This window comes from Trichoderma harzianum (assembly GCF_003025095.1).
Source record: "Trichoderma harzianum CBS 226.95 unplaced genomic scaffold M431scaffold_18, whole genome shotgun sequence".
In the NCBI taxonomy this organism is placed as follows: Eukaryota; Fungi; Ascomycota; class Sordariomycetes; order Hypocreales; family Hypocreaceae; genus Trichoderma; species Trichoderma harzianum.
The window spans coordinates 129,159-150,461 of NW_020209266.1; the positions used below are offsets into that span (position 1 = coordinate 129,159).

The 21,303-nt window shown below is 48.0% G+C and overlaps 6 protein-coding genes across 6 annotated transcripts; 4 read left to right on the top strand and 2 right to left on the bottom strand.

Annotated features, from left to right (window-relative positions):
- Nucleotides 1–705: 705 nt before the first annotated feature.
- M431DRAFT_97456 (hypothetical protein) lies at nt 706–2,727 on the bottom strand (the record flags this gene model as incomplete). The annotated part of the gene is made up of 6 exons (XM_024924939.1): nt 706–1,399; nt 1,460–1,568; nt 1,643–1,777; nt 1,838–2,091; nt 2,162–2,251; nt 2,423–2,727. 6 exons carry the CDS (start codon nt 2,725–2,727, stop codon nt 706–708), a joined length of 1,587 nt encoding a protein of 528 aa, XP_024769082.1.
- Nucleotides 2,728–5,827: 3,100 nt separating this feature from the next.
- On the top strand, nt 5,828–6,194 carry M431DRAFT_69610 (hypothetical protein; the record flags this gene model as incomplete). The annotated part of the gene is made up of 2 exons (XM_024921791.1): nt 5,828–5,988; nt 6,116–6,194. Coding segments are annotated over 2 exons (240 nt in total), but the record flags the coding sequence as incomplete, so codon positions are not given.
- A 546-nt stretch (nt 6,195–6,740) lies between these two features.
- On the top strand, nt 6,741–7,127 carry M431DRAFT_9994 (hypothetical protein; the record flags this gene model as incomplete). Its single annotated transcript, XM_024925208.1, has 1 exon — nt 6,741–7,127. One exon carries the CDS (start codon nt 6,741–6,743, stop codon nt 7,125–7,127), a length of 387 nt encoding a protein of 128 aa, XP_024769084.1.
- On the bottom strand, nt 7,082–8,678 carry M431DRAFT_543031 (hypothetical protein; the record flags this gene model as incomplete). The annotated part of the gene is made up of 1 exon (XM_024921141.1): nt 7,082–8,678. A coding segment is annotated over one exon (1,320 nt), but the record flags the coding sequence as incomplete, so codon positions are not given.
- Nucleotides 8,679–9,610: 932 nt separating this feature from the next.
- M431DRAFT_486719 (hypothetical protein) lies at nt 9,611–9,937 on the top strand (the record flags this gene model as incomplete). Its single annotated transcript, XM_024916415.1, has 1 exon — nt 9,611–9,937. One exon carries the CDS (start codon nt 9,611–9,613, stop codon nt 9,935–9,937), a length of 327 nt encoding a protein of 108 aa, XP_024769086.1.
- A 3,956-nt stretch (nt 9,938–13,893) lies between these two features.
- M431DRAFT_512860 (GMC oxidoreductase) lies at nt 13,894–15,995 on the top strand. The gene has a single exon (XM_024919920.1). It carries the CDS (start codon nt 13,947–13,949, stop codon nt 15,729–15,731), a length of 1,785 nt encoding a protein of 594 aa, XP_024769087.1. The 5' UTR covers nt 13,894–13,946; the 3' UTR covers nt 15,732–15,995.
- The last annotated feature ends 5,308 nt before the right edge of the window (nt 15,996–21,303 follow it).

A 21,303-nucleotide genomic window follows, 5' to 3' on the forward strand; every position in this document is an offset into this window, starting at 1 on the left:
TCAAGATTTGGAGCGAGAGTGAAGGTAAATACAAGTGTGTACAAACACTAAAACAACATTATCGATATGCCATCAAGGTGGCATTCTCACCGGATGGCAAACAGTTGATCTCTGGCTCAAGTTACGATAATACAACCAACGTATGGAGCTTTGATAACTTACCAGGCTCAAAAACAACCTGTCGAACATTACAATGCGACCAAACCTCATTCTTAACATCAGCATTCTCGGAGACTGGAAGTCCTGTGGTGTCAGAGTTGTGCCCTATGGCTTAGACACTACAAGACGCTGGGTCACTCGCAATGGTCATAAGGTTCTTTGTTTGCCTGATGACATCCGACTTGACACTGCAGCCGAATTTTGTTTCATGGTACATGGGAGGACAGTTGCCATTCATAGTGGTAATAATAAACTTCTAATGCTTGTTTTTTAGCCAGAAGAGTGGCCAAGATCAGGGAAGGACACGCTCTTCTTGTTTGCTTGGGATTCCGGATAGACGTGGCGGCATCTGTCGCTACGAGAAATCTTACAGCAGCTCAACATCACCAAATTGATGTGTAACGTGAAGTTTCAAGATTTTCATTCTTATATAAATAGATCTGAACAAAACATAACATCATTCGTTACTTACAAAGGGTATAAAAACGCGGCCGGCCGCGCCATGCTAAAGCACTGTCATATCTTTCGTATGTTCCCTTTCGCCTTCTATTCCTCCATATTGTTATCGTTTGTCGTCAAGAACTCGTGTAGTAATCTCCAGGCATTTTCATACACTGGAACGCTAACAAACGCTCGATTTTGCGAGAGACTGTTAAAAAAACGCTTCAAAAATGTCTTATCGGAATGAACATTGCGCGCATAGGCAGCTTGGCCCAGGATCAGGGCGCTGCTGAATGTGATGTGAACAAAGAACCAGAGCCTCTGGAATGGAGCATTCAAATTCATAAGTTCCATGTATGTTTGTAGTGTCGAACGGCATCGATTCAGGTAATAATCCGTGATATCGTCATCTTGAGATTCGTCACCTGTCATGGCTGGCCTATACAAGCACACCATGACCGAGTCGGTGAAGAGTCTGAATATGTAGTGCTGAATGTAGTCATTCTTGGACTGACACTTGGATGGATCTTGTAAATGGGGCACCGATCGTGTCTCGATGATGTTGACAAGCTTTCTGAAATCGAGTACCGTCTCGTGGGAAAGTCGTTCTCCTGCAAATTTTGCTTGGTTTAGGGCATGGCCAATCTTGTTTGCCGTCACAAATAAATGATGGCAGCTATCGAAGAATGAATAGAATCGAGGTGAGGCAGTGTTCGATGGAATAGATTCTAAAACAACGATTCCAGACGGCCGATCGTAGCAGAGGGAGGCGAGAGTGTCCTGCCAGATTAAGGAGCGCCTATGATTTTGCCACAAATTAGAGATGAGTCAACAGAGACTAGGTTGGATATAGGCTTACCATATGGATGATCTTATAATAGCCTCTTCCCTTTTCCTCGGATTGCTGATGGAGTTGGGATCTGGTGTGCAGTGAAGCCCAAGAGTTTGGGCAAGACGTATGGCTAAGCCTATTGCGGAGTTGAATGTAAGAAAATGACTCGCAAATCCCTATCAAAAAAGGAGTGTACATGGGATTACTCACCCAACATCGACCACGAAGCCCCTGCATCTCCCTGGTTTCTCAAATAATTGACCAGCATTATTAGGGCTTGGACAACCTCGATATTAGGGTATGAAGTAAAGTTGCAAAATCGTAAGCACTGGAAAGAGCAGCATGCTGTATCCTAGTATAAGAATCAAATACTTCCACGTAATCGATATTTTGTCCGCCACTTACCAAAAACCCACGCTTTCGTGGTATCCAGCTCCCCCTCGACCCCCTCGACTACAGCAAGCTGGGCACCGCATGATAATATGCCAAATAAGAGACCAAACCACGAGCTTGTGCTTTCTGACAGAGGCTCCAGGTACGAATTTGGCGGAACAGCTCTTCGCTTACGCAGGAATTCTAGGAGTACAGTTTCGAAATTTCGTAGGTTTACGATCGAAGGCTCGAGATGGAAGAGAGATTCTTGATATAATCGAAAATGGCTCGTAGCTGTTAGCTTGAATTTCTTGCAATAAAGGGGAAAGGGAGAGAAGCAGAATATGGAGTACTTACTTCAAAATTACATCGTCCTCGGGCAGTGCACTGTACACTTTTTCTATGCCATCACCTGGCATCCACAAGTTGGTAAAAGGAAACGTGGTGCTAGAGTCCTGGAGACACAAGAGCTCGAAGATCAACCTTGGATCTGTCGAAAGTTTCACGGGGGTCGTTGATGGTTGTGTTCCTGTTCTCCCAGACATCGAGAAGATTCCAGGGAGGGACTCTGACCCGAGATGCACCTTGGTGCTAAACGGCAATGCCAAGTCGACAAACAACCCCTGAGCTATTTCTGCAGCTGGAGGGTTTACATGAGCCTCTTCAGGCTGCTCTCGAACACTCGGGCTCTGTTCGGAGGTAGACGACTCCGCTCCAGCAAAGGTATTGGTCGTGTAGTCACACAAATCGGGATGCTCCCGACTGATGCACGTCCCGCATGGCTGGTTTAGGTCACACTTGACCTTTCGTCGACGGCATGGATAACAAGCTTTTGCTGTACGGAAGCGCCGCCGCCGGAAGAGCAGCAGGTCAAAGTCCCCAGCCGGTATGTTTTCTGTTGCTGCTGAATCGCCTCCAGGCATTGTGACGGAATAGAAGCGCGGCAACCTGTTTCGCCTGTAATGCATGAATTAGGAATCGGAGTAGAGAGATTGTTTAGGAGACGCCGAGTTGTTATTACTCTTTTGAAATTCCACTTTTTTTTTCTTCGCGAGGAACTGGTGATCTTATTTACCTCTTTTATTTCTTTCCCCTTCTTTTTGATGCCTGAGTCACATTACATCTTTTAGCCAGCTCGTCTAATAAGAGTCAGCCCCCCGTATTAAATTGGGTTGTTTATAAGTCCATGCTGTCTTGATATACCCCAAGCGAAGGCATCGCCAATCAACAAAGCTAGGCTCCCCCGAAAGCTGACCTACAAGGCGCACCAGCTTCGCAATACGGGGCTTTTGTCGCTAAGTCGCAATGATGCCGAGACTCCACTAATTTTAACCGGATCGATGACAGCTAACAGGGTCGCGGCAGCCACATTTCCACTGGTGGGAATTAGACAGCTAGGGATTCCGAATTGGAGGCGTAATACCGAGCCTCATCCTTCTCGTAAAGAGAAATAGTGTAAGGTAGTTGGGTCACGTGAATAGACCGAAAAATTGTTAAATGATCAATAAGATTGAGGCGATCTCGATGGGCGGATTCACCGAAGACGCTTTGTAATTATGCTGTAATTGAAGCTGCCCTGTTGCAAGTTTTGAAGACTGAATTGCAACTGTATTTATGTCTACTGAAGCCTTCTACTTTCTGTCTTTTTTTTTTTTTTTTTTTTTTTTTTGCTAGACGGAGTTGTCAACGGAAACTTCCGCTTTTTGCCATCTCCGACGTTAAGAAGCAATTCCAGTTTGCAGTATCGACATCTAGGACACTATACAGTTGCCTCTCCCAACGTCTTGGCTGAGTTTTAACTCAAGCACCCGTCGACTAGTCATCAATTCTATTTCCGTTTTATCCTAGCAAGCGGGCAAACTTGCAACCTCCCAGCCTCTTTGTGGAGTGCCGCATGGCTCATGATCCTATCAGGCGCGCTTGATGCCCACTGAATAGACGACAGCCGATGCTTAACATGATTGGGAACTGCAAAGCTTAAACGCCTAGTCTGACCATCAGGGGGTGGCAACGTGGAACAGATCTGTTGCACGTCCCAGATAAGGCGGGTTGTGGCCCGGCCCCCAGCATTCGTGTAGGCGTAAGCGGAAGATTATGTGTGTGCCTTGACGATCGAACGACATTCGGACAGCTGATAGAGTTATACGAACGGACCCTGGTCATGTGTATTGTATTGTTCTAAACTTGCTTGTATCTAGTTGCAACTGACTTGACAGAAGAGTTGTGCTTGCTATAGTTAGAAGACTGAGTTACGGTCAACCATTAAATTTTCGGTGTCAGAAAACGATACAGTTTTACGAGCGCAACGGCCGCTGAATACGAAAAGAAAGAAGAAAATAGCAAAGTGTTACATTGATCAGTCATCAATATACAAATTAATTCTTGATTTGGCTGAACGGATGTCATTTGCCGATGTATGCAGAAGAGAAATCCTTGGCTCATCTCCGGTGAGGCTGAAATCGTAGGAGAAGTTGCCTAAACAAGCGATCTTAGCGAGTTGGTTTCCATTCAGCTTATGGCAACCGCCGTTTCTAAAGGGCTCGCGACGTTGAATCCCTTCCGAAAGCGAAGGGGACATGGAGCAATCGGTGCGATAAGAGCAGGAGATGCTGGACAGTAATCGCCGAGTGGCGGCGTCTTTCGCGGCGATAGGGAGCGGGAAGGATCGAAAATCTTGAAAACTGCAACTCCCGCCGCTCGGATTATTTCCATTAGCGGATGTGTTGGTATCGTCAAGGTCAAGGTATAAGCGCGTGTGGTTTACCGCATTCGCATTCGCCCTCAACACCGGTCGAACTTTTGACGCATAAGCGAGCGGGCAACCTTGCAACTAACACTTTTAGCAGAATACGAACAGCGCCCATCCACTTCTATCCCCAAATATAGCCGCGCGTATCTGGGGAAATGATAACATGGTCTTAGCTACAACGTTCCAGCAACCTCTCTCCGTTGAATTCTTCTTCATTGTTTCAGACCCCAAAGAGCCTTATCCACTCCGCGGATAATGCCGAAGGAGTGCGAGAGCCGGCGGTCGATTTTCAAGCCCCCGGTAATAACAGAACAACCCCACGAGCATCCCCGAGTTGATGGCGAGACCGCCCCGGGAAAGAGGCAAACAGGACTAGCATCGTAGATTTGAGTTGCTGCGACAGCCTATCAACGCCGTTGTTTAGAGTCAAAATCCACAATTCACGCCGACTTGTGTGCGAGCGGCTGATCCACTAACGGTCCACAACTGTCTGTTAGTCCCACTACTAATGCCGAGATGTCTGCGGCGGTGATCAGATTGCCTAGTTGGGACGAGCTGAGGGTGGCGGATTAGCTGGGATCGCCGGATTTGTGAACAAGTAAACAAAGAAAGACTTGCCGCACTTCCTAATCGGCTGGAGGTTTCAAACAAGGAAGATTCCGTGGGACTTGGGGAATCATCCGTGGAATCTACTAGACGGTACGAGTCTTCGCTGGGAAAACTTGCCTACTCCAACTTGAAAATAGAAGCTCAGCGCGCTTACTCAGCCCTACGGGCTGTTTATACGAACAAGAGTCACGCCGGATCTGTTGTTGAGCCCCATGGGAGGACTTGGGCATGAATCTAGTATATTAGTCCTAGGTAGATGCAAGTAAGCTATCAACCTTGCACCCCTTATATTAGTCTCCGATTTCTTCGCTAGTTATGAGGTTTCTGTGACACTCTAGACTATCCCTAGTCACTATTTGCGCTCGTATAATTCAGCTTTGGTATATTTTTAACAGTTAATAGATAACAGTCGACGACAAATATATCCACAAGGCTGATTCAATATCGGTCCATTTGCTAAATTCGAGTATCACAGGCTATCTCGGGGTTTCGCAGGCTATCTCGGGGGGCATTGCTGGGAACCCCCTTCAATGTTTCTTCGCAATGAACAAAGCTCATGAATCGTGCGAGAGCGTTCTATTGTTCAGATGATGTATATAATCAGCAGTGCGCATGTTCTTGTGGGCATCTATTCACCTCATTAAGCAATTGCAATTCCGCAAAAAATGGTCCATCTTTCGGCCTCATTCCTCCTTGGAGGATACTTCTCCCTCGCTGCAAACGGTCTGGCTCTTCCGGAGATAGAGCCCCGCGGTGATGAGCTTCACGCTCGCTCCTCTTGGAATTTTATGACTTGGACCGGCCCAACCGGCCAGACTGCCAAGCTGTACGTATCTGCTCCAATCAAAACTCTTAGCAACCATCATTGATCTCATATAACGAACGTTGCAGTATCAGATGCGTGGGAGTGGAGCATTGGAGGAGATAATTACTGACTGCAAGCCGTTATCCAGGACCCCGGGCGCGGATCTCCACGTTCTTCATTACCTTCCAACAAACTGGGAGCTGTTCTTCTCGGCGAATCAGCAGCCATGGCACAGGTACCAAAACGAGGGACTCTCGAAACCCGTTGCGGAGTCTCTTGTCGGATTTGCGGACTTGACTGGCCTGCATGCCTACAACGGCCTAACTGCCATTGCCCGCACTTCTTCAAACATGGAGGTGTTTTATTACTCAGAGGGAGACAACGTTATCCACAGCCGTTTCTGGACATCAGGTGGTGGCTGGGGCAACTCTGGTGTAGACAAAGCCATTCAAGCTGCCCCAGGCACTCATATTGAGGGAATCTCTCGCGAATCGTCGCACATGGAGATCTTCTACGTTGGAACCAACGGCAATCTCATGCACTCTTACACTACTAATTCAGGTAGTAAGTGGGTGATTGATCAGGACTTTGTCGATGGCGCCTATGGGAAGCCCACGAACAAGGGTTTCGGAGCTCTTACCAGAAACGACCAGAGTGCGGAGGTTTAGTGGATCACCACGGATGGTGCCATCAACTATGCCCCCTGGGATCCTCTCAACAGCTGGGAGTACGGCAATCTGCGAGCGGCTGGTACAGCACATACCAGCTCTGGCATGGCTGTGCTCGCGCGAAGCAACGTCCGCAAGAACATCTTCTACATTGGAAATGACAACAAGGTATACCAGGGCTACTGGAAGAGTGAACAGCCAACGATTTGGACATTTGAGAAGCTGTCAGACCTCACTGCTGCCCCGGGCTCATTAACGGCCGTCTCCATGAACAGCCAGCACATGGAGGTGTTCTGGACCGCTCCAGATGGCTCTGTTAACCACGCATACTGGTATGAGAGCACAGGAAAGTGGACTAGCAGTTCCTTGGCTGGTAGCGGTATTCGCTGCGTGCCCGGTAGCTCCATTACTTCCACATCTCGCAAGGATGGGTGCATGGATATCTTCTGCGCTACATCAGACGGCTATACTCAACAGTTCTCCTACTCCTAGCTTAGACACTCGTAGCCGAGAGCTAGGATAGTGGACATCGCATTTTGAAACGAGCATCACATGTACAGAGCCAAGATTTACAACAAGGGAAGAGGGTTCATATATCCTTCTTTTGTCTTCTGTAGCTAATGAATAAAACATTGTTTGTCCAACGCTGAAATAACCAAATCACGCTGGTGACCGCCAATCCTGAATGATCGCTGCGCACACAAATCTGCTTCCTCGTCATTCTTAGGAACTGGCTAGTTCCACGTGCTCGAAGCGCACTCTAGCGTTTAACAGCTTCTCTCTTACGGCTTCAATCTCGTTTGTGTCGAAAGCCGTCTCTTGTTCTGGAAAAACTCTAGAACTATTCGTCAAATAGACGCCTCGAAGATGAGGGAAACAATTAGCTCGGTAATAAGCCACGGTTTTGAGATTGGCTATACATTCCTTCTGTGGAGTAGTAAAACGGAAGTGTTTGATCGACTGAGGTAACATTTCGTTGAGGACATGCGTGTGATACCCGGGTGTATTCGCTTTTGGAAATCGAATCGAAGGCGCAGGCGCATTTAACTCAAGTATTTCAAGCTTTGTAAAAGCTTTGAGGGATACAATCTGCTCACCATCCGCACAAGGGGGCATGCGTATACTCATATTAAATTCCCTCGTTGTTTTTGCTTTCAACAAGAGAGAAAGGCTGAGGAGACTGTCTTTATGAAGCCGTATGACTTGGATAATTTCTTTGGGGGTCACGCGGTTCACGACCGGGTACCCTGAACTGTAGTATTGGAAATGTTTTAATTGAGCACAATCTCGAACCATCCACTTCACTGCATTGCTCGGGGTGTTTCCCTGAGTAAGAGACAGAGTTGTCACGTTTGCCAAAGAGACTTGAGGTCGCGTCGTAATCTGTCGAGGCAGATCAATTCCTGAACAGGGATCCATATGAAGAGTATCTATGGACGGGGCGAGCTTAAATATCCCCGCAAAGTATTGAAGACTGTAACTGCTTCCAAGGTTCATGTCATTTACATGTTCCAAATAGAGGTTTCTGAGATAGTCCAACGACACCCTTCTTGGAACCTGGGCAGCCAACTGTTTGAGTATTGTGTAACCCCATCTGTCATGCACAGTACCCGCCAGTAATGTGGCAATGTGGACGCTTGTCACCAAGGGCGTGTAAGCAAGGATCAATTGCACAATAGTGGCGAACTGTTCTAGATGAATGGAAGCTTCATCAATGTCCAAGCGAGTTGCCGCCTCGTTGAGTATTTGTCTCTGCGCCTCAGTCATTTTCCCGTCCACCCGAGTGGTTTGGAATATTCTTTGGTCGATAATTTTATCCATAGAGGTCCCCTGACAGAGATCAAGTTTTCTTACATGTCGGCCCAGGTGTTGTCGTTGGGAAATGGTCACCAGGAAAGGTATAGCTGTCTCAGCCCCTCTGAGTGTCGTGAAGCGAGAATAAAGCACAGGCGTCGCAATGTCCCTGAGCCGTTTTGATGTGCGGCAGAGAGAAGCTAACGACGGAGTATCATATTGTAACTCTGCCTTGATTTGATCCAGATCACCGACGTGGTCGTCTAGATGGCCGATTATTTCCCGGCATATTTACGTCAATAACTCGTCCGGAAGAGATTCCAGACGTGGTAGCCGATTCATGATGTGCGAGGCAGGTAGAGGTAACGAAATACTGTAAAGACGCAGCCGATAATGCACGTAGGAATATGAAAGTCGTCGTTTCGGAATAGTATGCGGCGCGAAAAGGTTGGGTATGTGACATACAGCTAGCTGAGAGACGTCAGAACAATATTTAAATGGGAGTTGGCACGGCAATGGTCGCGACTCGAGGACATTATTCAACTGGCAGGAGCTGGGCGCAGGCCAAAGCAAAAATCTTGGTCGCTTGAGTGCCGAGATAGCATGTACGCTTGAACCATCTTGAAATGTTCTCGTTGTCTTGCCCTTGCCCGTCTCATGGCTTCGTCATCGGGAGCAATGCTCTAGACTGCCTACCGTAGAGCGGGAAGTGCACGCTTTGCAAGTGTGTGGCTGTGACAGATGCATGTAAATAAGTGATGAAAAAGAAGAAGAAAAAAACCCCTGGAAGAAATGAGCACCTGGCTCTCTGTCACGTGTCACTGCCAGTTTGCTTGGGTGAAATTCCACATAAATACCGACTTGTATGCAGTCAACATCCCCAACTATTTTGACTGGCATCACACAAGTTTGCTTATGGCGATTAGCATTATTAGCATCGCCCCATGAACCATTGATGTGCCGCAGAATGGGCAACATGTCAGCTTCCTCAAGTGTCTTTCAAGGGACTGATTCACCGGGTGCAAAGAATATTGAAGGTATCAAGACTGCGGCTGTTTAGTATCCACTGATAGCGTAGCTGGTATACAGGCTCGTAGGATGAGAAATGCCTGTCGATTCACAAACGAGCATTGGCGTGATATGTAAAGGTTAAATATTAACTTTTGCTATATTTGACGGTGATGGCTGGAGGCAAGGACGAACAGACGAAGCATATTCAGTATCTACAAGAACAGAAACAACACGACAGCTATTATGTGGGCCTAAGGCGAATGCCATTGTACAAGGTTCAGAAGGGCAAAGAGATTGGTGTCGGGTTCCACACCAAGAACATCCCCGTGAGAACCTCCACCACCATCAAGACCATTACGTCTTGTCTCCCAGAAGTCACCAGCCGTCCGCTCTCCTGCCCACCTGGAGGCTGCCATGTTGATTCTCCGTCTCCAATCACGACATGGAAGCATCGCTCTACCCCGTCATCCGAGCCCGATGGTAGGTATGAATTGTAAATTTGGAGAGACTTGAAAGAACCTGTGATGGCCTTGTTTGGATGATTAGTTGGGCCTGGGGAGAGGTGTTGGGTTGTTACGTAGATCTGTGTGACCATCTCCTTGTTTAAGCCCACCTTCTGTTTGCTGCTGTTTGCAGCTAGCTTTTCCCTCCTGCATAGATCATCAGCATAGCAGAACACAGAGAGTTTTGTACCTTCAACTTGTCAGCTTGTCAAAGAGCATCACCAGGTCCAGACACAATGAGGATTGACAGACTGAAAGCTCTTTCTCGATGTTATGAGTTGTGATACGTGGTCACCCTTTACTAGCCAACTATATTTGCCTGCTTATTTGCGATACTGGACAAGACGTTAACCTGATACATAGCCCGTATTGGCGCAGGCTTCCTTATGTGACGGACTATTGGTCTTCACATCCTTGTCCTAGCAGTCCCCACAAGGAGTGAAATAAACTGTTGAACGTTGTGAACAGAGAGTTGAGAAAGAATTTCATGTTACTAGCATTTGTTTACTCAGTAGTTATCCGACGGGTTCTTGATTGTCTGTTGTATCACCAACAGCGCGATACGCTCCAAAACTTTCTCGACGATCCTCTAAATGCATCAGGTGAAGAACTCATTAATCTCAGGACAACAAATTGCCGACATTGCTATTGTAAATTCTCCAACTGCCGGCATGTCATGACATTCAACAGCTCGGCCTATCTACTATTTCTGGAGTTACATGCGAAAACTATCCTCCACACTGCCCTTGCCAAGCTGTATCACAAGAGTTTCGAGTCATTACGTGCATTAGATGCTGCGATCTAGGCGAACTCCGAGTCTCCGAGTCCAATGCTCGTCATTTCTTGCGAGATCTTCCAAGTGAATCCCATGTAACTCTAGGAACTCGCTTAGAGCCAACATCAACTCTGTGATCTTAGGATAGAAACGATCACCGGAAGCGTACATCCGAAATGCAGCACGTGGACCAACGCCACTGGATAAGCATACAAAGAAATTGCAAAACAGGACATCTGCCGGTGCTCTAGCTTTAGCATCACCCTGCTCGGACACCCTCGGGCCTTACGGTGGAGCCGCGGCAGGCGAATATAATGCGACTCCACCATAGTCTCTCCCGCAGATCGAAGATGAGATTCTCTCCCTCGCCAGTCTCATACTAGATTGTCAGTGGGTCAAGCCGCGTTGGCTTTGCTGGCGTTGGTAATCGTGCCGTCTTGCCGGTATCGTCGGGCTGTTAAGGCTGTGACGCCACGTACTTGAGCCGGTTCTTCAAGAGTGGCTCAGATCAGTTGGGCTTCATTTGATCTTGGAACTAGTGGGGTATGCTCTCAGCTACGTATGAGTGGTGTAGTAAATGAGGGGAGAGTTAGCCATCTCTTTCTGCAGATGAGGCAACATGGGTTGCAGAGCTATTGCCCCTATCCGGCCCTTGAGGATTTTAGCGGAAGTGGGCACGCGGTATCATGGTTATGGAGCTTAGGTTCTCAATTCTATTTAATATTGGAACTTATTGGGTAGAGACAACTGCTGCCGTAGCCAATGATACTGTTAGAACATATGTGTAGCTGATGCTGTTTCATTTTTCATTCCAGCAGTAAGAAGAGGAAACGCATGGAAACATTAATGTGAACGTAGTTTTTGGCTGGGTTTCCAGTGATTCTTTTCCCATTTCACTGGAAAACATGCCAGAAGTAGAACAAACCCCTTGGGTGGTCTAATGTTACCGTGAGTGCTGTCTTCTGGCTTGTGCTCCGAGGCGACTATTCTACTATTCTCTAGCATGGCCAGGTAGAGATGAGTCGGCACCGCCGAGGCCACCACTATAGCTGCATGTGCTAGCGAAGCAACAAATATGATGTGGGTCAAGATCCCAATATTTCTCTATGCCCAGGAAAGCCATCAGAAGTAGCCTTGTGTGTACTCAGAACGTCGCATGGTATCGTTGGTGAAGTCGACCTGTTTTTAGATTTCACGAATAGGAACTCTCCACGTACGATGCCAATATGACTGGGCGCCACATAAGCTGCAAGAATCACCAATATCAGCAATGACGCTCATCGATTCACATGATATTCTTTCTGCTCAAACCCTCTCATACCCCTCAATTCGCTCTCGGCTAATGTGAACAAGGATTTTGGTGGTTTGCATGATTTAACGCAAGCACTAGCCCGCCACATCTTCCGATTCGAAGCTGGACACCGGGAAGTGGGATTCGGACGAACTAGGTGGTACTGATCGAGAGAGGCTGGCAGATCTGGTACAAGTGATAGAGAGAGAGCTGGATCCTCGCCTATGCGTAGTGGGACACGGAGACTTTTCTTGACCATACTCAATGTAGATGCTTTACGAAACTGAGTGGCGTTTCAGCTTTTATCAGATCTTGGAAGTCATCGAGTTTACTTCGAAGTGGCCTTCTGTATAGAAGAGCTGAGTGCAGAAGTAAAGCTTCTTTTATAAACATCTCGCTTTTCATCACCATTTATTGGCGTGAGTTCATTCTACATTTAATAATACAACGATGCAGTTGGTGTGGTCGACTTGTAAGATTATAGCACACATCATGATTTCACTTCAGCTTGCCCATGTCTGACTAGCCCGGCCATCCCGCTTCTTCGCCTCAAGCTTGCCAGATATGAGGTGATCAGGTCAAAAGCTTGGCTTGTATATGAAAGTGCATGGATTGGAGTTTATTTGTCTCATTGAGTCGGGTATCCGGCTAATGAGCTATGATAAGTCATTCCAGACTACTGCAGCGGTGCTGCGTAATGATATGCTCATTTACAAGGTACCTCTGGGCTGCAATGCACGCGTAGCTGCATTGAGGTGTGAAAGCATCCATTTTGCAGTATCTATTGGAGGAGAAGGCACTCAATTGAAATATTTTCAGGCTAAAATTCTCCAAATTGTACAAATGATTGGTTTCGTCAATGGCTTGAAGCTTGTGCAGATAGATGCAGCTGAGGTCTTAGGAGCTTCTGACATTACGCACATCCTGGTATCGCGTAACATCGTCAAAGACAACCTTGGCATGAGGCGTAAATGTTTTCAACTATTGGTCGAATGATATATATTTTGTGGCGGTTTCGATTGACGAAAAGGGAATGCGTGAGCGAGGTGTCCAGCTCAGGCCGCGATCCATCGAGCGATTGCAATGATGGCGGTCCTACCAGCGAAAATCCCAACTGGTTTATGAGCTGAACTATGACCAAAATAGACTGGAAACGAAGTTGACGGCGGGTGACGTAGGTCTGCCAGAGCTTGGAGGCAGGCGATTGGACCTTGACGTGAATTAAGTTTGGCAGCGTACGGAGGAGATATCAATCAGCTAAGCTGTTTCCTACGCCGCGTCGGTCCATTCCTGTAAGAGTGTAGACGCAGCCACAGCCAATAGGATCAAAGCTAGCACACGTTCATGGCGTTGAACTATGGCAACTTCATGCATCTCTGGACTCAACCTTTCCTTGCGAAACAATGGACGATGCTTCCTATTCGTTCAATTGAGACAGGCCAAGGAGCTAATATGTAAGAAAAATGCAAGAAGAGGTCCCGACTCGCGTTCTGAAGCCACGAGATGCATCCATGTTCAAGGCATCAAGTGAAATGATTCGATATCTTTCAACAAAAACTCAAAGTTCCACTTGACGAGATCGACAACCGGCAAAATGTGTGAGATCGATACGAAATGAAGCAGTAGTAACCCCTCTTTGAGGCGGGGTTCAGCTGTTGCAGGATTTCTCGATATTGCCCTCATCGGGATCGAAGCGGGATAGCCATGTATGACATGGCTTGCTATTGCCGTTCTTAGTTATCCGAGACCCCGAAGAGGTTGCCTCTGGCGGGATGACCGTTCCGACGGGATTTACATGATATCAAGGGAGATTTGGGGAAATCAAGGTATAAAGGTGGCTGCGAGACGCCCGTAAAGAAGCTTTTGTTCACCAGATCTTACTACTGAGAACCTCTTGGTAGTTTCTCTACTCGACTCATATTATCTTATCTATCTTTATGTCTTCTAAAAACACTGTCCCCATTCAATCCAACAACATGGGCGTCAACGTGAAAGACGGAGACCGCTTCGACTTTATTGTTGTCGGTGGCGGTACTGCCGGCAACTGTGTTGCTGGTCGCCTGGCTGAAAATTCCAAGGTTCGCATCTTGGTGATTGAAGCCGGTGTTGGTAACCCGGAAGAACTTCCTGAGATTACCACGCCATCTAATGCCATGAACCTACGTGGCAGTGCTCACGATTGGGCTTATAAGACGACCATGGTCAGGCGTGATGATTATGAGCGTATCGAAAAGCCAAACTCGAGAGGCAAAATGCTTGGTGGAAGTTCGTCGCTGAACTATTTCACTTGGGTCCCTGGATGCAAGCCGACCTTTGATCGATGGGAAGAATGGGGCGGCAAAGAATGGACTTGGGATCCCCTCGTTCCTTACCTACGCAAGAGTGCCACTTATCACGATGATCCTAAGCTATATCTCCCTGAGCTTAAGAAGATTGGAGGAGGAGGGCCAATTCACATCTCTCACGCCGAACTTATTGATGAGATGAAACCATTCCGCGATAATCTTGAGAAAGCCTGGAAATCGCGCGGAGAACCCATGACGAGTAACATCTATGACGGCGAAATGAACGGCCTCTATCACTGTGTCGATACCATCTATAAAGGAGTCCGCTCTGGAAGTTATCTCTTCCTCAAGGATAAAAAAAACATTACAGTTTTGGCCGAAACTCACGCCAAGAAGCTGTTGATCAACTATGCCGACCGAATCTGCCGTGGCGTGCGAGTCACGACTACTGATGGCAAAGACATTAACGTTTACGCAGACCGTGAGGTCATCCTCTCGGAGGGCGTCTTCGAAAGCCCCAAGCTTTTGATGCTGAGTGGCGTCGGCCCAGCACGTGAACTGAAAAAGTTCGATATCGATGTCATTGTTGATTCGCGTCATGTCGGCCAGAATCTTATGGATCACCCGGCCGTCCCATTTGTATTGCGTGTTAAGGATGGCATTGGTATGGATACCGCTGTCCTTCGAAAGAGTAAGGAAAACGAAAAGCTGCATGCTGCCTATAAGAAAGATCATTCTGGACCAGTCGGCTCCGGTTTCCTGGAGATGGTGGCCTTCCCTCGCATCGATAAATATCTACAGAATGATGAGCAGTATAAGAAGGCTAAGGAGGCTAATGGGGGACTGGATCCCTTCTCGCCTGAGGGCCAGCCTCATTTCGAACTCGATTTTGTTTGCCTTTGGGGCAGCGCATTCCAATGGCACTTCCCGCACCCACCAGAGGGAGAGCACACCACCGTTGTTGTGGATCTCGTCCGCCCAGTTTCTGGTCCTGGCGAGGTTACTCTGAGGAGTGCCGACCCGTTCGAGCAGCCCAACATTAATCTCAATTTCTTCGAAAGTGATCTCGACATCATCGCTATGCGTGAGGGTATCCGCTTCAGCTACGATGTGCTGACCAAGGGTGACGGCTTCAAAGATTGCGTTGTTTCTGAGACTCCTTGGAAGATGCCTCTTCACTCTGATGAAGAAATGAAGCGCGCCGTCTTGGATCGCTGTCAAACAGCTTTCCATCCTGTCGGAACCGCTCGATTGAGCAAGAATATCGACCAGGGTGTGGTCGATCCGGCGCTCAAAGTGCATGGCGTTACTAACCTTCGCGTTATTGATGCTTCTGTCATTCCGCTGATTCCTGATTGTCGTATTCAGAACTCTGTCTATGCTGTGGCCGAAAAGGGAGCAGATATGATCAAGGCTGATCACAAGGACGTCTATTAAGTGAATGGACCGCGTTATTGTGAAGGATCGTATGGCAAGGAACACGAGAGGAGCTAAGAAAAACACACAAAAAAAAAGTAAAAGCATCACACAAACAGGAGAGAATGGCTGTGATGGCAGTGGCCACTATTGATAATGCAGAACTTAAGCTTAGGGTAGCTCACTAAGTACCAATTCACTCTCTCATTCTTCGGCGTTTACGTCTACATTACAAGAGAATTCTGATGACAGTCTGATATTTCATAAAGCGAAAAAGAAGCCGCATCTCAAAATATAGTGGCATGGGATCTTGTGATGTTTGTGAAGCCCTGTTGCTTAAGAAAATAGTATTTCTCAAAATCCTCCCTCACTTCTAGGATCCACGTCTCCTTCGTTTCTAAGTCTCTTGTTTTCAGATTTCAGCTTTGTTTCCGAGCATCCTCCGTCGTTACTTGTGTTTCTGGGTCTCTCGTTTCCGGACTGTCTTCGTTGCTGAGCATCTTCCATCGTTTCTTGTGTTTCTGGGCCCCTCGTTTCTAGGCTGTTTCCTTCGTTTCTGGGTATCTTTGGTTTCTTTGACTATGACTGCCTGGCGTGGATTGATCGTGCCGTCCTGGCGTGCCTTCTTGGCGCTGATCGAGATTGAGGCATTGACTTGGCTGCTTGGGTTGGCCCTTGCGGCTAGTTGGCGAGGCCTCTTTTCTTTTCTTCTTCATCCTGCGTAGTAAAACGCGAGGGCTCATAACCTGACAAGCTGACAAGCTGAAAGTGCGAAACTCTCTGTATTCTGCTATGCTGATGATCTATGCAAGGGGGAAAAGCTAGCTGTAAACAGCAGCAAACAGAAAGTGGGCTTGACCAAGGAAAATGTTCACACAGATTCGCGTGACAACTCAACACTCTTTGGCAATTTGTTCAGGATTCTAGTTTACAGGTATGCCTATTCCCATTAATACAATGCGCTTTAGGTTATTGAGAATACCTAATGATTATAAAAAGAAGTAGAGAGCATGAGGTATCTTTTAGGAGTCTCTAATGTGTATATGTGAAGCTAGCTACGTAGCTATCTTCAAATATGGGATATCCGCGTCCGCAATACATGATCTTATAAACACCAATTTGCATGGACATGTTGAGAACCGTTCTTTTTATCGCCTACTACTAACCTTTACTAAGCGGTAGACTGAATATGTGCCCTTGGGGGTCTTGCTACAAGCCGAGAAGCACAGGCGTCGCCGTCTATTCCATATTCACTCAAAGAAAGTACGCATTATCATTGCGGTAATAAGTTTTCTTATGTGTCTTCAGTGCAACTGACTGACCAGACCTTGCGCGCATTGATTTGTTATCATGTGATATAAGGGGGGATCTGGTGGTGGACTTCGGATGTTATGGGTGGCATAACATACATGGAAAGGCCTCGCCTTGACGACGCAGAGTTGCAGTGATTCTGCTTCCATAGGAGACACGAAGTCCAGGAAATACTCCTGAGTTATTAATAGGTACTCCGTACAGGGACCTTAAATACCGCAGTATCCATTAGGATGCTCAGGCGAAATACACGCCGAGTTCATCTCATCTTACTCCATTTACTCGAAGTGATGAAACTCATCATTTCCAGGCACAATTACAAGAGGGAGCAGCAATACTTGGGTGGGAATACTCTCGGCAATACAGAATCCTCCCAGACTTCGGTAGCCGGGTGTGCCGGAATCCCCTTTTGAATCCGCCCACTCCCGATCCTGACATCCACCCGTTCCGCCCCGGGGTTGCGGGGGTCGGGAGTCCCGCGAGTCTCACTGCGGCTTCTACGGTTGTAATAGCAGTAGCTTATACGGAGGACTTTGTCATGTACCTGCTTCCAGACAAGGTTGATGTCATTCTGCAGCGTGTGAAACCTGCGCCTCAGCGCAAGTCGTTCCGGACGAGCCTATTGCGAAACAGCTTCTGGAACGTGTGCCTGATGATTGAGTTCAAGCATGACGGGCAGCATGAAATGTTCATTAATCTTCTTTTGCTAGCAATGAATAGCCGGCGGTTGTGAGATGACCGGAGCCCATTGCCGACGCAATTGCCCGATGGATGATGCCGTGTCAGCGGCGGTCCGTCGCCTGATAACAAGTGGAAACGTTGACATAAAATCGCACCATCGATGCACACATCCGCAAAACAGAGCAAACATGTTCGCAAACTGCGTTATGACAAGTTCTCAGCTGTCTTTTTACTCCACAGGTAGCGGCCATCGTCAGAATCGCACAATTGACGACTTCTGACGTGATCCCCCTTTCTGTTTTCTGGTGATGTTTCGGCTCAAAATGGAGCCCCATTTCGGCTTAAGAATGAGAGACGATAATAGCTACTCCGTACATGCGCTCATCCGGCCGCGGCATTGGCGGGCGCCCCTGTACTCCATATAGAGGAATTTTTGCGGGTGAGACGAGAAGTAGTAATTGCACTCTCCAGATCACTCCGTATTTACTCCGTACGAGTCTTACGCACGATTGCAAGTGCTGAGAATATTGGATGCATTAGCCGCCATCCGTCAAGCCGGCGGTTACCGGATATGTGAGGCTTCATGCCAGGCACGGCATTTTTGTATGGAACAGCACCACGAGGGAAGCTAGCCCTGTGTCATTCGTGCTTTGAGATTTTCTAAGACTCTACGCCGTTAAGGGGTGATGCTTAATTGGATAAGCGAGCGGACGGAGAATGGCCAGTCTTGCGCTGAGACAAGACCTTGTGACAATAGGGAATGAGAATGACTCGACGGTTCAAATGACCGGTGGACGCTGCGGAAATTTCTGAGGGCCATCACCATAGCTGCATGTTTTACTACATGCACTCCATACGCAAACTTCATGCAGTGTACCTATGCTGGTAGTATGTAGTATTTGTATAAGTGAGATGTGGAAATCGGCTGGTGTGCTTCTTGGCGAGTGATCAACACGATGCTACCCTTTTACACGTACTTGCAGCAGCAGCCCTGAGATCTCAATGAATGCCGAGATGCTGCAATTTGCGGCACTAAGCATTTTTGCCGGCTGTGAGTGAGTGAAGAGCTTCCTTCTAGAGCCACGGGAGCGGGATCACGGGCCGCAATATCCTCATCCTCCTACCAGATTCGTGCTCGCACATGTAGTTCAGCTCGAGCTGCCATAGGACTTTTTCAGCCTGTGCTCAAGCAATAATCGATACGTAATAGCTCACAGGGGGTCCCTGATGTGCCTGAAGCTGTGAGCGACCAAAGCAGTGTTAGTGCCGATGGCTGAGGCTTTCCGGCACTTTTTTTTAGAATCACACGTGTTTTGCTGTGCCATGATCGTCAAGCCACATCGAGCACGGGCAGGGAAAAAATTTTTCTTTTTTTTTCTTTTTCCCTTTATTATTCCCATTTCCCCTGCTAGGTGCCGCATTGGGTAACTCAGGACGACGGGACCTGAATGGGACACAAAACAGCTGTTTAAATGAAAGACGGCCCCATCTTACTCCAGATTGCTTCCGTATTCTGTCAAACGGAGACAACTTTATGTAATGACACCGAGCAAAAATGTCAACCGTACGACCGTAAACGGCAGTAATTTAGAGCAGATTGATTCAGGAATAACAAGACGGCCACGGGGATCCAGAAGGACAAAAAAAAACTTGAATATTGTCACGGCGCGATCCACTACGGAGCAGCAATATTCGGTAGCCTGCCGATGCATCGAAGAACTAGCACCGCCTAGTCCACATCGAGGTAGTATTCTGCAAAGCAGCTTGCGGTTTTCCTGCCTGTAAAAATTTTTTTAGCATCTCCGTGGAGACGACGAGGAACAAGTTACTGGAGACTGAAAAAATCACTTTTGCCTGGTGACCTGTCTACTATACCTGGTGGAGAGCAGTGGCGAGCCGGGCACGAATCGAGGCCAGCTGGAGCTTCGTGTGCGGCCGTGCAAGTCTGTGAATGGGCGGGCGTGCGTTCGAGTTGATCTGATCTGAGATGAGGTGAAGTAATGTTGACATCTGGTGGTGAAGTGGAAAACAGTGTACTGTACCGCGCGGGTTGACGGGGGATAGTTGACACGATATATGTTACTCTATGAGGCTTACCGACACAGTCTCTCTTTATAGAATCAAGCATGATATGAATGCATCATGGGACATGTCTTCTGTCTCCAGGTCAAGAGATTGACTGTGTGATGTTTGGATATTTCACGGCGTCACGCCTCTTCTCTGCTGAATCTGCTGCTTCTGCACAACAGAGAGCATCACCATCAGCGGCCTGCTTCGGGGCAGCGTCGGCAAGCGAGCCAGGCGACTCCTGAGGCTCAGTAGACATGGACATGGGTATACGAGTATTCTGTATGAGTACTCCGTACGGAGCATGCAGTGAGGCATCGTGATGCGCTGGAGCTTCGTTTCGAGTCTGGCGGGCATCTCCATTCTGCGCTGTACGGTAGGGCGCGGGCGCTGTGTCGCGGCTCAAGGGCATGGGCTCGGGTAACGTCACAGGCCATCACGCCACTGTAGCCTCCACTGACAACACGACATTTAGGGCGTGGGTTTGTGAACTTGCCAGCACTTTCTACCGAGTTTGCTGACTGTTTCTGTGGCCGTCCATGTAAGGGGGGAGCAGTGGTTGGGGGGTAGTGTGTACTTAAGTCAAGCCCTGTGGGCGGAGCCGAAGAGGTACTCCTAATGTGATAGCTTGCCCTCGCAGTACTTGATTCTTTGAATCCGGTTTTGTATCCTATACTCCATTGCTTCACCAAATGAGTCGACGGGCCCTTTTGTGAGTGGGGATTTGCGGGTAGCAGCGCACGCCCTGAGCGTAATGAGTTGCATGTCATCCCGTGTGAATTGCTAGTCGGTTGAGCCACGGAGACGGACTCCCGCTACTCGTGCTTTGCAGTGCGCCTTTGGTCAGCAGACTGCTGTGGCTTTGTGTGAACTGCTGGCATTTGTTCGTATTTGGTCTGGCAGTCATTGCCAGCCATCAGATGCGCGCCCTCCGTCTTGTCAAGGAACGTGTCAACAAGCCGGTGTCGGCGGTGTCAGGGCGGTTGTTTAGTAAAGCAATTGACAATTCGATGAGTTGACTTGCGTGATGAATTGGTGATTGTAGTTTACATGCCCGTACGGGGTAAGCAAGTTGACGGACGGTCTTGGGTCTGTACCTTGATGGGTACGGGAGTGTGCAGTGGACTGCTCATATTCATGCTCGTGCTCATACAGGTACTCAAAGGACATCATCGGACAAGGCCGATGAGGGTCCAGTTTAATGCGACGCTTTGTTTTGTCTGATGTTGAACATTTACAGCACAGGCGCAACAGAGACAGAGAAAAAAACAGGGCAACACGAGTTACGAGAGCAAAGTACTACCGCATCGAGACAACAGCTGAGAGAGGGCGGCAAACCAAGATGGAGCCGAGTACTTGGCCGGTACTTGGCACGGCTGTTAATGGATCTGTCTTCAACGTGCGGCGCAGGTGCTTCTCCGTCCAGCTGATGGGCAGTAAAGCCGTCCAATTTCCAACTTGGCTAAGGAATGGGCGTACCAGTCATGTACACACGTGCCTTGTCGCCGTGCCACTCAAGTGCCTAATCGGGAAA